The 16,672-nt window shown below is 45.3% G+C and overlaps 1 protein-coding gene across 1 annotated transcript in view; it reads left to right on the top strand.

Moving 5' to 3' along the window:
- The window catches only part of KLF15 (KLF transcription factor 15), a 56,626-nt gene extending 43,445 nt beyond the window's left edge, over positions 1-13,181 (top strand). The window contains exon 3 of the mRNA XM_069643396.1: positions 11,493-13,181. Within this exon, the coding sequence (XP_069499497.1) occupies positions 11,493-11,661 (169 nt within the window). The 3' untranslated portion in view covers positions 11,662-13,181. The remainder of the gene's footprint in view (positions 1-11,492) is intronic.
- Positions 13,182-16,672: the final 3,491 nt, after the last annotated feature.

Below are 16,672 nucleotides of genomic sequence, written 5' to 3'. Positions count from 1 at the left end.
TTCACATATCTCAGCAGAGAGTGCTTAACCAGCTGAGCTATCATACAGGGAAGTTCAGAAAGGTCTTACGGAAGGTGGTGGTCAGGAGCCCACAGAGTTGAAATTGTTTTATCTGTTTCACAGAGGGGAATGTGCTTCAATCATGAGGGCTAGGCAACCCGTTATGTGTCTAAAAATGCAACAAGAGCAAGCTGAAGACATGGTCCATTTAGGTATGTGGAGATATGCATTGCGGTATGAAGTCTTCGCCACTGAGAACTATTTGGGCCCCCCTTCAGTCTGCTGGCCCAGAAGGGATACAACATTTTGCAGCTGCGATCGGAAACACACTGCTTCAAATAAGATGTCTGACCAAAGAAAACATGACGAGTGATGGCTGGAAGGTTTTGAATACATCTTACTCCACTGCGTAGCTCTGGGCAACCCCCCCAAACATTTCACATGGTTACATAATGGAAAAGATCACATATGAATCAGGCCTGATGGCACCCAAACAGGGGTACGTACAGGCAAAACCTCTAGGTTGCATCCCTTCTGCTAGAGACCACAAGCTACCCCAGTTATGTTTCTGCCTTACTTGGAGACACCAGTAGGTGTAGCTTGGGCAGAGCAAGCTTGGGACCCAAGTTCGGGCATCCACCTCGATGGGAGCAACGCACTCATTTGATATAATTTGAGGAATTCAGATAGGTTGATGGTAACCTGGTGATCGAAAAGCACAGATTGGAACTCCAGGCGGCAATAAATGAATCCATTTTGAAGGATGGTGGTCAGCCATTCAAGAGCAGCGCCGGTGCCTATACAGGGTTTTAGGGTATTTACAGGCGTGAACTGGCCAATCTTGTCAACAGCTACAGAGAAGTAGAGGCGCGTAAGGCAATCATCACCATTAGTTAGGATGGAGTTGGCACTGAGGATAACCTCAAAGGGAAAGAGAGACTGGATTGGCCCCAGTGCTGTATTCTGACGGTAAACAAAGCTTTTCCACCCTCAGCATATCATCACTGCGAGGTTTAAGGAAGTCTGTGTCAGGGAATAGTTAATAAGATCCGTGGGAATGGGGGATGGGCATTCTCAAGTTACCCGTTTTTCGGTTCTATGATGTTGTTTTTGTAGGTTTTTCGTTTCTCCACAAGTTTTATTTTAAGTCAGGTGTTTAGTACTGATAAGGGGGATAGAAACTGCTGGGTCCACTGATAGCGCCAGCCTGTTCTCGTTTATCGTGCCCATCAGCGGAGGACCATGGAGACCTTTACTGTTTTTGTGGAGGTGGGGTGTCCCATTGCTCAGTGGTGTTTTGTGGTGAGAGACTTGCCCCTTTTCAGATCAGCTGGTAGTAGACAGGTAGGCACTCGTTTGAGAGTGCTTGATGAGTCTTCGTCACAGAGCTTCACGTCCCTAAATTCACCCATCTTTATTTTAGTTTCCGAATATAGGCAGAAGTAGATTTGAAGATGATCTTTTGGTCTAAAAATTTAGACAAGTATTTGAAAACGTCTCACTGGGATTTCACATGATTTATGGGAGTCTTCGGGCAAAATAACAGGTCGTTGCTCAGCCTATAGCCTGGTGGACTGAATCCATGAGTATGGCTCAGTCGACTAATGCTCCCAGTACAGCAGTATGTGCTTGACCTCACAGACGCGGTCGGAATCCAGGCATGTCTACTCATCCTTCCGAGGCTGTGAAAATGAATACAATTGATATGGTTAACCACAGGTATCTGTTATATGTCTATAGTGCGATGATACCCCCAAAGGAAACTGTTGCACTCAGTGCAAGAATTTGACTGATTTGCTGGCATGTTCCCTCAATTGAAAACATACAACTGGTGTCCTGATAGGATTCCTGTTGTTCCAGTTGACCTACTGCTGGTTGGATAGCTCATGGGTTAAGTGCTCATCTCTGACATGGGGCTAACCCACACTTTCTCAGTTTGAATCTCATTTTGAGGTTATTAACTTTAGTACCATTACATTTTATAATACCAAGCACTATTGTTACCGTGCTTAGAAGTGGGGGTACTTCAGCATTACGCTCTAGATACAAACGTTTTAATATTAATATTCCAAATTGACAGAAAATCAGGCTGCTTGTAATGCAGTCCATTTTTTATTGGTGAACGCTTATATTTTGAGCAGTCTGAGTGCTAATGCGCCCATCTTGCTGGTTAGGCCTCACTCTGAGGACCTCCTGCACCCGCCTGCTCTACTCCATCCACCCAATATTAGCAAAAGTTATGAAAACCCTTCTACTTACCGACAGCCTCTGTTCCCCAGAACCTCCGCTTCTGGACATGTCTCTGCATCTATTACCTGGCTGTCATGAAAAGCAAAAAGGGACTCTGCCTCGTACCCTTCATGCCTTCCTTTCGGAATTTTTTCATTTCTCATTATTTTGAGGAAGGAAAATTCATGGTGCTGCCCGTGTGAAACATCTCCCTCCAAAAAATGCAGCCTGGATGTTATACCAGTGTTCTAATAGTGATAATCATCTGGGTGGCAGACTGTATTGGATGGTAATGCTGCAGCTACCTTTGGTAATCGACCACACAGGAAGCGGGGCACTACCAGCTGGTATAGCTCACCACCCAGGTGATTAATGCCTAAATGTAGTCCTTATTTTGTTGGACCATTCACAATTTTAACTTGTATCCTTCCTCCCCGCAAAACCCAAAGCACGGCTCTTAGTGGACCTCCCAATTCAAATGGCGCCTTGTTCCGTGCCATCAACCTTCCCTGTGATCTCCCAAGTCCACAACATAGTCAGCCCTAATCTGCAAAACAATCCGGAGGCAAGTGGAGTGAACGAGTGGGTGAACTAATGAGTTGGAGTATAAATAAGTGAATTAATGATGCTTCTTTCTACGGTGCCAAAAAGGCCCCATTAGATGATGTTGTATTAAAAAACCATGGTACAGCATGCAAACAGCAGCATGAGTGGAGAGCGGTAAAAGGAGAAGTGGGAGGAGGGGAAGGACAGCGAGGAGCGGGGCAGTAAAAGGAAGGGCATTCAGAGAAAGGATAATGAGGGGAAGAAGGGCAGAGAGAGGAGAAGCAGCGAGAGATGGGGCAATGATTGGCGGGGAAGGAAGACCTGTGAATGACAGTGCTGGAAAGGGACCAAACATGCTCTGCCTCCCTTTCCCACCATTGCGCTGGGGAGTGGAGAGTGGTCAGAGGGATGTGGGTGGGGCCGAGGGCTGGAGAGCCTGCCCATGCCGAGCAGTGCCCAGTCTCCACAAGGAACCGAATTAAGTGCTGTTGGGGTCCACCCGAAGGAGGGTCTTGGCAATTTGCATAATAGCAAGGTGCATTTTGGGAAAATAAGAATTACCACATTCACATATGTCTGTGATAGTGACTCAAGCATGACACCCTTCTGACCGCCTAATGCAAGCTGGGTTCTCTTCTCATTGTCACAAGACTCGCCCTAACAGTACTAACAGTAAACATCTGCAAACCACATGCATCATATACTAATTTAGGCAGTGCTGTTTATGGAGGTGAGGCTTACAGCTTTGTCTTGATCGGGACACTCACATGTTTTCCTGGTGTGAGCATGCAGTTTTGGGGAGGGTGCTGGAGCACCCATGTCTTTGACAATTTTTTCAAAAATCCCACTGGATAGATTTTGGAGCAAACCACCAAAATGCACAACTGCCCCGCTTTCTGCTAAACCTGTTTCAAATATGAAGCAAGTGGTGACATTTTTTTTTCAACATGTAATTTGTAAACCATTGCACACACTTACAGCAAATGTACAAACTTTGGGGGCCCGGGAAAGAAAACAGCTTTACTTCAAACGTGTAAAATGTTTTTAGCAATAGAAATTTTGCAAAGTCAATGGGTCTTAGGTTTCCCCTTAATTATAGGGTAGGGATCTGCAACATTTGGCTCTCCAGATGTTTGGACTATAAATCCCTTAACCCACCATCATTGACTATGCTGACTGGGGAGTTGTAGCCCAAAACATCTGGAGAGCCAAAGGTTGCAGACAACTGCTATAGAGCAACAACCATCACATTGCAAAATAGATTTCGATATTAAAAGGAACAGTGAGGAAAAAGTGGAGGAAAGAAAAGAGGATTAAGAAGTGAGGAAGTGAAAGGAAGAGGAGTTTGGGAAAGAGGCAAAGTGGAGAATGGGGCGGAACTCCCATAAAGGATAACAATGTTTTTTCAGGGAGTTGCAAACGTGCAACCAATAGAACGGCTCTTAGTTCTGATCTTAGTAGATATGGTATTTGGGCGCTCTGCTCTGAAACCCCCTGAGATAATGATGGGAGAGCAGATAAGATGGCACGTGGGATATTGGCGTATTCTACTTGGACTGTTTTGAGTTCAGAATGAATTATTTATTTAATTGTTTTTTTATAACATGCCTAATACCATATTTCATTTCGGTTTCTTAGCGCAGATCCGGATTGCTCTGTGCGGTCTTGCTTCCAAGACCATCGCTTTGTCCCTGTGCTATCTTCCATTCGCAATTACTGCAGAGGAGTGCAGTGTTTCCCTCCCTTCCCTCCCTCACTCCCTCCTTCCCTCCCTGTGCTATCCTCCATTCACAATTACTGCAGACGAGTGAATTGTCTCTATCCCCCTCCCTCCCTCCCTCCCTCCCTCCCTCCCTCCCTCCCTCCCTCCCTCCCTCCCTCCCTCCCTCCCTCCCTCCCTCCCTCCCTCCCTCCCTTCCTTCCTTCCTTCCTTCCTTCCTTCCTTCCTTCCTTCCTTCCTTCCTTCCTTCCTTCCTTCCTTCCTTCCTTCCTTCCTTCCTTCCTTCCTTCCTTCCTTCCTTCCTTCCTTCCTTCCTTCCTTCCTTCCTTCCTTCCTTCCTTCCTTCCTTCCTTCCTTCCTTCCTTCCTTCCTTCCTTCCTTCCTTCCTCCCTTCCTTCCTTCCTTCCTTCCTTCCTTCCTTCCTTCCTTCCTGGCCATTGGAAGTGTACTCTGTATATAAGGCAGCGGTAAAACTTCATTTGAGTGAATCACTTAGGAGTTTCATAGAGCAGCTCATGTATGATGAATCGGTACTCTGGGCCATACTCTAATTGCATTGCCTAACCACGGCTCCTGGCCATGGTCACACGCCAGTGAAGTTTGTATCAGGGGAAAGAAGAGGTTCTGAGCCAACAGTAATAGCTGGGGATCGGTCCAACAGGTCTAGTTGGAAAGAACTGCCCAAACAAGTTAATGATGATCTGCTGTCATCATTGGCACTGACCCACTACAAGTCATAGAGCCATGCACACCCTGCTATCACTAACAACGTTAATGATGATCTGCGGTCATCATTGTCCGCTAAATCCACATGCACATTACTTCCATTGACTGTGTTAATGATGATGTGCGGTCATCATTGACACTGTCGCTACAAGTCATAGAGCCATGCACACCCTGCTACCACTAACTGTGTTAATGATGATTGAAACTGACCCGCTACAAGTCATAGAGCCATGCACACCCTGCTACCACTAACTGTGTTAATGATGATGTGCGGTCATCATTGACACTGACCCGCTACAAGTCATAGAACCATTCTCATCCTGCTACCACTAACTATGTTAATGATGATGTGTGGTCATCATTGACACTGACCCGATACAAGTCATAGAGCCATTCTCACCCTGCTACCACTAACCGTGTTAATGATGATGTGCGGTCATCATTGACCGCTAAATCCACATGCACATTACTTCCATTGACTGTGTTAATGATGATGCGCGGTCATCATTGAAACTGACCCGCTACAAGTCATAGAGCCATGCTCACCCTGCTACCACTAACTGTGTTAATGATGAGGTGCGGTCATCATTGACACTGACCCGCTACAAGTCATAGAGCCATGCTCACCCTGCTACCACTAACCTTGTTAATGATGATGTGCGGTCATCATTGACACTGACCCGATACAAGTCATAGAGCCATGCTCACCCTGCTACCACTAACTGTGTTAATGATGATGTGCGGTCATCATTGACACTGACCCGATACAAGTCATAGAGCCATTCTCACCCTGCTACCACTAACTGTGTTAATGATGATGGGCGGTCATCATTGACATTGACCCGCTACAAGTCATAGAGCCATGCTCACCCTGCTATCACTAACAACGTTAATGATGATCTGCGGTCATCATTGTCCGCTAAAGCCACATGCACATTACTTTCATTGACTGTGTTAGTTATGATGAGCGGTCATCATTGACACTGACCCACTACAAGTCATAGAGCCATGCTCACCCTGCTACCACAACTGTGTTAATGATGATGTGCGGTCATCATTGACACTGACCCCACTACAAGTCAATGAGCCAGCATACCCTGCTATACTAACAGTGGTGCGCTTTGAAACACTTGTGTTTAAGTACATAATAAATAATCAATCAATCGAGAGCCTTAATGACGCTCTGCGGTCATCGTTTCCGCTGACTGCTAGAGCCACAGTCACATTACTGTCACTAACTGTGCTAATGGCGATCTGTGATCATCATAGGCACTGACCAACGAATGGTCTAAAGCTACATATACACTACTGTCACTAACTATGTTAAAGCCAATCTGCGGTCATTATTGGCATTGACCATTAAAACGCACAAGCCCATTAGCGTAACAAAATGTGCTAATAATGATAAGGATATGTGGTCCTCAATGGTGCTGACCTCTAAAAGCTGTGGAGCCATGCATACACCACTATTACTAACCATGTTAATGATAACCTGTGGTCAACATTTGCGCTGATCACTAAAGCCACATGCACATTACTATCAGTAACTATGTTAATGAAGATCTTCGGGCCAAATTGCCGCTAACTGCTAGAAGGGCTAGAGTCATGCGCCCTCTGCTATCACTAACTGCGTTAATGATGACTTGTGGTCCTCCTTGGTGCTGACCACTAAATACACATGCACTTTATTTTCAATAACCCTGCAAATGGTTATCAGAGCTTCACAATGGCATTGACTACTGGAAGACATGGAGCCATGGGTATGCTACTATTACTAACCGGTTACATGGATGATCGGTGGTCATCATTGACACTGACGGATTGCATGTCTCGAGCCATATGTACATTACTGTCACTAACCATGTTCAGGATGATCAGCCGTCCTCAATGTCCTTGACTTCTACAAGGCTTCAATTGGTTGCTTGTTTGACAGTGTGTGTGTGATATGACAGCTGGAATGATGAATGGTACCCTTGGCACTTGTCAGGTGTGAGTGTTCTGAGAGTGTCAATTGCCCCTGTATACCTCCCTTGGGTAGATGAACCGGTAGGTGCTCCCGTGTACTTATGTACTCTCCATTGCATGATATACTTGAAGGTGTAACCGGGTTTATAAAGGAAGAACCAATTTATACCTGACTGCCTGCAGCCTCATACTTGATTCCAGTAAAGAGCGCGCACGCACACGTGCGCACACGTGTGTATGCATACACACTCTCTCTCTCCCTTTCTTCCTCTCTCTCTCTCTCTCTCTCTCTCTCTCTCTCACACACACACACACACATACATTGATGTAGGGGCAACACTGGCAGGGCTTGAATCATGACCAACATCTAGTGCTATATTGCACTGAATTGAGAGAGCTAAGAACCACTGAGGCCAAGAGCTTGGGAAAGTCACGACCTATAGCAGCGAAGAGTGGTGGAAAAGACTGCATGGCAGCGAATGTCAACATATAACAATAGCTCTATCATTGTATCTTGAACAACTGCTCAAGAAGCTGCTGGAATCTGAAGCAATTCTCCTGGAAGAACACAACAACAAAAGGAAAAAAAATACAAAAAATGAAAGGAACAGGACTAGTTAAATGATACGTCGTGTAGTAACGTTTAGATATTTTTATGATTTTTTTTCTATGTACGGTAGTCTACTTTTTCTTTTCTTTTTAAAAGTTTGTAATAAACTAAATGAAAAAAAAAGAAATCATGACCATTTAACACATAGGCGTGTAATGCTGGTTAGTAGGGCTAAATGGGGACTCGTCTATAGCTCTGCCTTTCTGAAAAGGTGGACGTGGATAGGTGGGATCCCAGATTGTGTTATTTGAGGCCTGCAGCACTGAAATCAATCAGGGGCGCAGCACACCTGTACCGAAGTCCATGGCAGTTGAATGAATCAGAGTTTGTTTTGAGATCAATGAAGTCCTTTTTCGTCTCCCCTCCCAAACTGCCCCGCTCCCTTACACTACTCACACTCCAACACACAGGCCTTCACAGAACAAATGAAAGCCTGGGCTGTTCCTTCATATCATGGGAGCGTGCAGCGCAGCATTGAAACTGGAGCCTACAGATATGGCTCTCATTACTGGACACTGCAGCACTGCAATCCCTGGAAAAAGATTTGCAATTTCTGCTTCCAAGAGCAACCCTCCTGAAAGTCCTAAAAGTCATTTCACCAGGCTTGTAATGTAGGAAAATCTATTCATGAAGGCTACGATCTCACAAAAGGGATATACCATCACAAAAGCCGTCCATAAGGTTTGCGACGCTCCACAAGCCATTCGCTTGTGACTGTGACATCTCCAACAATATTCATGAGAACAGTGAGGTCACAAAAAGACAGACACTTCTTCCTATCACAAAAGCCATTCACTTGAAATGTGATGTTCATAAAAGACGTTCATCATGGCCCTTCCGTCTTAAAAGCCTTTTATAAGCTGTGTGATGAGGCGATATAACCCGAGGTGGCGAGCCAACCCTGTAGGTAATGGCCCACCATCCAAGTTAAGGGCCGAGCATAGTGAGGGTCTCTTAACGAGGGTGGTGGGGAGTTACCCACAGGGCCGGCCCACCACAGAGGGGCCTATTGCCATTAACACCCACAAAGTTCCCTACACCGTGCTAATGTTTTTTTAAAATAAAAAATAAAAAAGTACCTCTCCTGTGTGACAACGACCAGGCCGCACAGTGGTGCTGAAAGCATCAGTCCGTTTTTCTTGTTGATGACTTTGACGTCATCGGCATAGAAAACGGACTGAGGGGACAACAGCAATTCCGCACATGTAAGAAACTTTTTTTTGTTTTATTTTTTAAATACCATTAGCACCTGTGTAGCTTCCTTTACATATGTAAAAAATAAAAATCTTTGCTTCATCAGTGATAGGGCTGCGTGAGTCAGCATAAACCATATTGAAAATCTGGCCATTTCAGTCACACCTTGACAATACCGAGACTCTGAGACTATGCACCAGCTACGGGGTGACTATCTGCAACTCAACGCAGCGCTACTGTGTTATTCCTTTTGTGCAAACACCCAGTACAGGCACGTGCACACACTCACACACGCGCACTTGTCAGTGTAACAGAATTAAAATCATATTCGTAAGTGGCAAATAGAGCGGTTTAAAAACAGAGGAGTCAAGTGAGAAAGCATTTTCCAGTCAGATGTATGTTTGTAACACGCGGCACACACTGTAAGCAGGATTAATGAATGGACCTGCACGGTGCAGTTCAGCAAACTGATTCCGGAGTGGGAGTGACCAAAACAAGATCAGGCAAGATGAGTTTCTGCCTAATCCTCTAGAAAGATACATGGCTGGCTGAATTCCTGAGCCAATCAGCTTGTACTGCCAAGCATCTTCCTCCATAGGACCTGCTTGAGTTTCTGGGACCTGCGTCATCGCAGGGACATTGAGGGCTGCCATGGTGCACCATTGTGATTTGTTGTTGTGGTGTCTGTAGGTCTTATTGCGAATGAACTCCTGTTGGAAGTAGAGGGATTTGCAAGAGATATGGGCCTTGACAGGATGAGATTGGCGTGTTCCCATCAACTGGTTTATTTTATTCTTTCATAATATTACAGTTTTTTTTACATTGGTTTTATTCATGCCACATTGGCTATTCCATTTGGGAGCTGCTCATCCAGTCCTGGTTTTAAATTTGAATTCTGGGACTGTAGTCCTGGATTCTCCATCATAAATTCAGGTCTCCAAGTTCCAGAATGCAAAGTTAAAATCAGGACTAGACTAATGTCTCCCAAATGAATTGGATAATGGTGGCATGTGTGTGGTTTCTACACCCTGTCCTACACATTCTTGTTCTTTCTGTAATAATGTAGACCAGATAAAAAAAATACTTTTAAAGAAATATATTTCTAAATAGTGAGAGCAAGCCACTCAGCGACATGCTTCTTCTTCTGCCAGAATAATCTCCCAAATACGTATTAGTGCCCATTTTAAACGTTATGCCTTCTCCCTTTTGAGGAATTTAGGGCACAATGTAACAAAGACAATTCAAATTGGAGAAGACCAAAACAAAACCTCTCCATGCCAAACCTTAAAGAAAAAGAGAAAAAGGAGATCAGGGATACGCAATTGAACATTTTTGACTTTTGGGTCTGTAAATTCGCAACAGTGAAGGCCTCATTCTGACTGTGCCGGTCCGATAACAATGGTGCCAGTAAGCCTACCAGCAACATTGTTACCGGTCCGGCACAGTTTGATTCTGCAGGCGGGTGACGTCCCACCTATCAGGGTCAGACCTGGCGGTGTGAACGGCACCCGCCCGCAAAGTTACATGGAAGCACCGGCACCATTGTTAGTGGTGCCGGTGCTTCCGTGGTCCCCATTCCCATTTGAGTCCTATTGGACACAAATGGGAATGGGGATTAACAATTTACCGGCGCCTGACTTCCCGTAATGCCAGGGTTGTAATACCCAGGTGTTACCGGCAAGCCAGGCATTGTTAAATATTGCAAGTCCGGCGGCAACCCGTCCGTAACACCGGCAGGGTTACCGCCGGACTTGCAGTGTTCAATACTGTGTCTTCATACTGTTTCAGGAGAAATTTGACAAATGTTGTAGTGTAGTGGTAACACCACTCCATTCCGTTTCTTTCAAATAGTCTGCACTGGTTTACATAATATTTGACTTGTTCCCATCTCTGTTCCTTCCCCGACTCAGACTGGGTCCTCCTTTCCCTCCCTAACCTGTAGCCACTGCAAGTAACTCTCTGTATTCCCTTCTCCCCTTATGTTTCTCACTGTACCCTTCCCATTCATAGATAGACTTTACTTAGAGGCACAATCCAAAAATCAAGCATTCATTCCGCTTTTAAGCTTAAAGTCAATCACACGCGGAACCTACAGCTCAGCTTCTCAATTGCAGCTCCTCTTAGCCAGGATTCAAGCACAAAGCTTAAACATGAAGGGGCTTGAAAATGGCAGTCAAGCTTGACACCATTTTAGGGCATATATACGGTCTAGTCGCTGTTGGGCATGAATTTGGAATTGTGGCTAAATTTAAATCCCCACTTCACCATTTAATTCATTGGGATGTTGACCTGATCAATGTTTCTCTCCGCACCTGAGTACCTCGGGTGGAAAGTGGGAGACCCTAGGTTTGCGCCTCCGTACCTTGCTATTAGTACCATAGTGGATATCTCTGTTTGCTGTGTGGCCAACTGTAACGTAATGTGCCTCTTTCTATTTTGTCTGATCTGAACCTGTCACCTAAGCACCTCTCCTCATTGCTTTTTTTTTTTATCCCTCCACAGGTTTTCCAGATCGGACGAACTCTCCAGACACCGGCGCTCTCACTCTGGCGTGAAGCCCTACCAGTGCCCCGTCTGTGAGAAGAAATTTGCCCGGAGCGACCACTTATCAAAGCACATTAAAGTGCACCGGTTCCCCCGAAGCAGTCGTTCCCCCCGCCTACCGAACTGATCAGCTCAGACGTCCACCTATCCAATGGAGAATAGCCACCATCAGCACTTTGTCCGTTCAGCATCGTGATAACTTATTGCCTCGTGATCCAACGACAACCTTACTTGACGCCGCCACATATGAATGTTTGTTCCCTAGGAACCTGTTCGCGGAGGACTTCTACGTTCATAGTCTAGTATGTTCTTGCTATCTCAGAACCTCAGCTTGGAATGGCGAAGGGGTTTATATGTGACTGAATTCTTTCGCACTACGAATGTGTGGGCCATGTTGCTGCTAGTTCAGTAAAGGACAATTGCTCCTGCAAGGACTCTTTACACACAGGGAAGTTATTGTGCGGGCACACGGTTGTAACAAGCTTGTCTGCTCAGCCTGTTTCTCTTAGAATCCTATCCAGCTTCCACTCCCAGGGAGTTGTGGTGCAGCCAATGCAGCTCTCCAACAGAACACCCTACCGCATCTTTGTGTACCAAAAATACATGATTGGTCTAGCTACCAATTGCACAAATACTTGACAGTATTCTCTGTTCCACTAATTGAGCCATGCCATATGCCATAAGCCATTAGGGTCCTTCAGGGCTGATATATATGTATAACCGTACTGATGTCATCATGGCAGGTTCAAAAGTTGAGACCTGGCCGCCCACTGACAGCGTGTATGTGATCTAGCAAACCTCATATGCTTTCCATGTGCCTCATAGAAACCAGCACTCATTGGATGGATTGTATAATTGGACATTGCCATTGTAAAGGTCTGAACAAAGAACTTGAACGATTGAGGCACTTATTGAGGTGTCCCATATCCAGTGCATTTGCGCGCCTATGTGGAGCCCCTATGGTTTCAGTGGATTGGTGCTACATCACTACTTTACCTCTACCTTAAAGTGTTCGGTCTATTGACTGCCAGGTCATGTGTCTATAAACCAATGGGAGAGAGGAAGACCAACATACCAGACAGCGTGTGCTGGCCCGTGCCCAGCTTCTTGCCAATACTCTGGGCCCAGCGGGGGAAATAATGCATCAATAAGCGCGTCACTCATGTGCATGCATTTCACCTGCCTACCTTTCATCTCAGCTTCTTTGCAATCTAGGAGGGTAACAGCTGCCAGACTTGGGTATGCGGGGCTGGTTTAAACCCACCAGGGGCAGGTGCCCTCTCAGGTTTCTTGAGAAGGATCAGTATCTGAACACTGCATCTCCGGGGGGGAGGGGCGAGGGGGGAAATACCGTCCATAGGAACCTTTCAGATCATCTTATCTAGCAATGCATTCCTCTATTCTATAGAAATTAATATACATGAATTTGCTTGTATTAACTGGTTTATCTCACATCCTATGAATGTATGTAAATAAAGTGTACATAGATGCCTCTTTATAAAATATCTTCTAATAAAGTATCAAAAATGGTGTAAATTGGAGTCAAGACTATAGAAAGCAGCAGTGTACACAGAGTACAAATCTGTTTATTTTCTTTGGCTGTTCATAAAAATATATTTACTTTGACAATAAAACAACAAACAGAAATTTGGAGAGCTTGGACAGTGTCATTTTGGAGAGTCGTAGCCAGATAATTTGTTTCATATATGCATTGACTTTTTTCTTAGGTGATGCGCTGTTCTCTAAACAATGTATCATCAACATGGTCCATAGATTGGTTGCTCCTGGACAATCAATCGGAATTAATTTAGAATGTAATGATTCATGGCAATGTTAGGTACGATTATGCAAATAAAACGGACTGGTGTTCCATAAACATGCGCTGTCACATGACACATTAATGTGAGTCCAATCAGAAAGTATATCCTTGGTATTTTATTCTGTGATTTGATTGGACTCTCTTCAATGTGTCATGTGACAGTGCATGTTTATGGAACACCAGTCTGTTTTCTAGTTTCAATTTAGGTTTGGGTAACCGAACGTTCCATTTTAAACAAAGCAGTCACTGTCAATAGCCTTCTTCATTCGATTAATTCTTTAGCCTCAGCGCGCCTAATTCTGGCCACCCTGCACACACGTTTTACACGATTAGGCAAAGGTTTGAAATCCAACCTGTGTGTGAAAACCAAAACAGGTGTTAAAAACTCGCAAAATCTAACCACATATTAACAAAGCTGCACTATTTGCAGAGCTACAAACCTTGCCCTAGTTACACAAGGAAACATCCTTCTTATAGGTACAAGTCAAGAAACCAAACCCTAGACATACAGTGAAAGGGGGCTGTCATACTCACAGCTGCTTGCAACATCAACAGTCACAGTGGAAGCGGATGTGACGTTGCATGCCAATGGAAATCCCAAGAAGTGACATCAGATCGTGCTGACCACACAAGCGGGAACACAGGGGTCGTAGTCACAAGCCCTGGCGATCCCAAAGTGACAACAATGCCATTAGTTATATGCAAGTCCATCCATTCCTTGTGGAGGGTGCGAACACAGGGTGCTATACAAGTTAAGAACCCCTTATCACTGGGCCTGTGAGTGGGGGCTACAGTCAGACAGGGGAGACATTATTAACAATTTTGAAAAAAATGAAAAAATCCAATTTTGTATGTGTCCCAAAAATAACGGGAATTGGAGTAAGAGTCAATAGGTGGGACTATGGCAGAATCCAATGGGTGGGGGACATGTTGAGGAGCCCACCCCCCCCCTCCAATAAAGGGAAAGAGAAGGGTTAAAAAATACACATTCGAACAAGGTAGATTTAGACGTTTCTTCACATCAACCACCCTGCTTTTGCAGACCTATGGGCCTCCAGCAAGACTGGGGTGCATCCATGCTCTCACAAACCATTGTTCTCCTGCTACATCCCACCCTTCCTGCGTTTGTAGCTTCTATTTCCTGCTTTGCCATCCTTTTATCTTCCCCTCACCCATTTTCTTTCCTCCAGCATACTAAGACCTGGATACCCCGGCTGGGGGGCCGAGTGCACCACGCCATAGACAAGCGAAGGCGCGCTGATGACACTACGGTGGTCATAAGGCACAGTATAAAAACAAATTGGCATAACATGACATAATATCGATCCATCACAGGATACCACTCTTTGGAAAGCTGAGAGTCAGTGGAGTAGAGATGCTGCTAATGGTTAGCAACTGCGACCCATGACAAAACCTACATAAAATGCTTGCAGGATTGTACATTTGCCCCCAGATATGAAGGGACGGGCACTTTAGTATTCATGGGTTCACAAGCAGAGCATTGCACACTAGACATACGCCCAAAGCCATTTGTTCCAACATACCTGTGTAAACAGCTTTGGGGCTTCCTAACATAGCCACGTGAACAAACCTGCTATTCTGGTATTTCTAGGTAATCAAGAGTAGAGTTATTATTATTAGTAGGGTAATTATTGAGCACAAACCAAGCTTCGGTACACTTTGATATTGTAGTGAGTGTTTTTAGATTTACTGTTGAAATCCAAGTGATCAATAGTGGTTGGTAAAAAGAGTTCATTCCAAATCGTTTTGGCCTCTTTGGAGAAGGCACGTCCATCCAGTCTGGCTAGCTTTATCCTGGTCAATTTCATCAGATGAGATGGGGCAGGTCTCAGCTGGTGACTGGTAATGTAATGCAGTAGCTCCAACCTAAAAAGACTGGAGTCTGGATTTCAGAAAGATCTGTGGCCATGCATACAGCTTTAAATGATGCTCTTCCCACTAACTGCAGCCAGTGATATTGGCCCAAGGGGTAAGGGATAATATGTTAAGGCCTCTTAAAATGAAGCAAAGTGCGGGACCCAATCGATGCACACATCTAGAGAGGTCCAAAGCAAATGCTGTTTGCATAGACCAAATGTGAGAGAACCAGAGAAACCACCCCTTGAGCTCAAAGTAAAGGAAGAATAACATAGATGGTCGCTCTGGGCATTTTGGTGCACAAAGACCAAGTGCTTGGTCCTTTTACAAGATGTGAGGGATCATAATGCCTGGCACAGCCCAATCTCTGGGTCTATAAAGCTGTAATATTCTGTGTTTGTAATCAAAAGGACAATGGTTATGCATGGACCTGTGGCTAAAATAGGAATCTACCTGGATGATTTGGCTGAAAGTATGCTCTGCTTTGCTGGCAGCAGTCTTCTGGATAATCAGCAGCCTTTATCAACTTGTATATACTATATATACTGTAGATTGTCCAATCATGAGGATCTGCATGAAACCTGCCTCCAAATGCAATTCCTGGTATGACTCCGACTTAGCCGCTCTGCAACCCAAGTGCAGAGCAGCTGAGCGGAAGTGGCAGGCCTCGAGCACATCCTCTGACAAACTGGCCTGCCGCCTGCTCCAGAGGCAATACAGACTCTCTACCTGCTTGAAGAAGTGGGACTAAATCCAAGCCTGCATCTCTGCGGCCACTAATAACACTGCTGAACTTTTCAAAATCTACAAGGAAGTCGCCAACCCTACTGCAGTCTCCACTTCTCCTCTGCCTTTCCTGGCACTTCGCACTTCTCTAGCCTCTCACTTAATTTCTAAAACTCAGGACATCTTGGCCTCACTCTCCTCTACTCCTCATCCTTCTCCCTCACCCACTCTCTGGCCTCCCTTTGCCCCACTATCCCCTCCTACTTTCCTATTTTTCTCCCGAAAATGAGGTTTCTAGACAAGTCCGCTCTATGAAGGTCTCATCCAAACAGGTGCTCACATGCACCGCTAGAAAATTAAGGATGACATTGGGCCTCATTACAAGTGTACCAGTCTGGTAACAACAGTGCCGGTAAACCTATCAGCACCGTTGTTACCGGATCGGCACACTATGGGTTTGCCTGCCGGAGCTGCTATGCCCGGCAGGTCTGACTCTGCTGGGCACAGCAGCCATGGTAGGCAGAACATCACGGAAGCACCGGCACCGTTAATAACTGGGAATGGGGATTAACAGAATTACAGGAGCCTGGCTTTCTGGCCGCTGGTGTTGTTATACCCCAGTGTTACCGGGAAGTCAGGCACCAGTAATTCTTTCAGGTCTGGCGGGATCCGCTGGTGTCACCAGCACGGTTACCGCCATACCCGTAATGAGGCC

This window comes from Ambystoma mexicanum, chromosome 2p (assembly GCF_040938575.1).
Source record: "Ambystoma mexicanum isolate Mex_15411 chromosome 2p, UKY_AmexF1_1, whole genome shotgun sequence".
Lineage (NCBI taxonomy): Eukaryota > Metazoa > Chordata > Amphibia > Caudata > Ambystomatidae > Ambystoma > Ambystoma mexicanum.
This window is presented reverse-complemented; position numbering and strand designations above follow the sequence as displayed.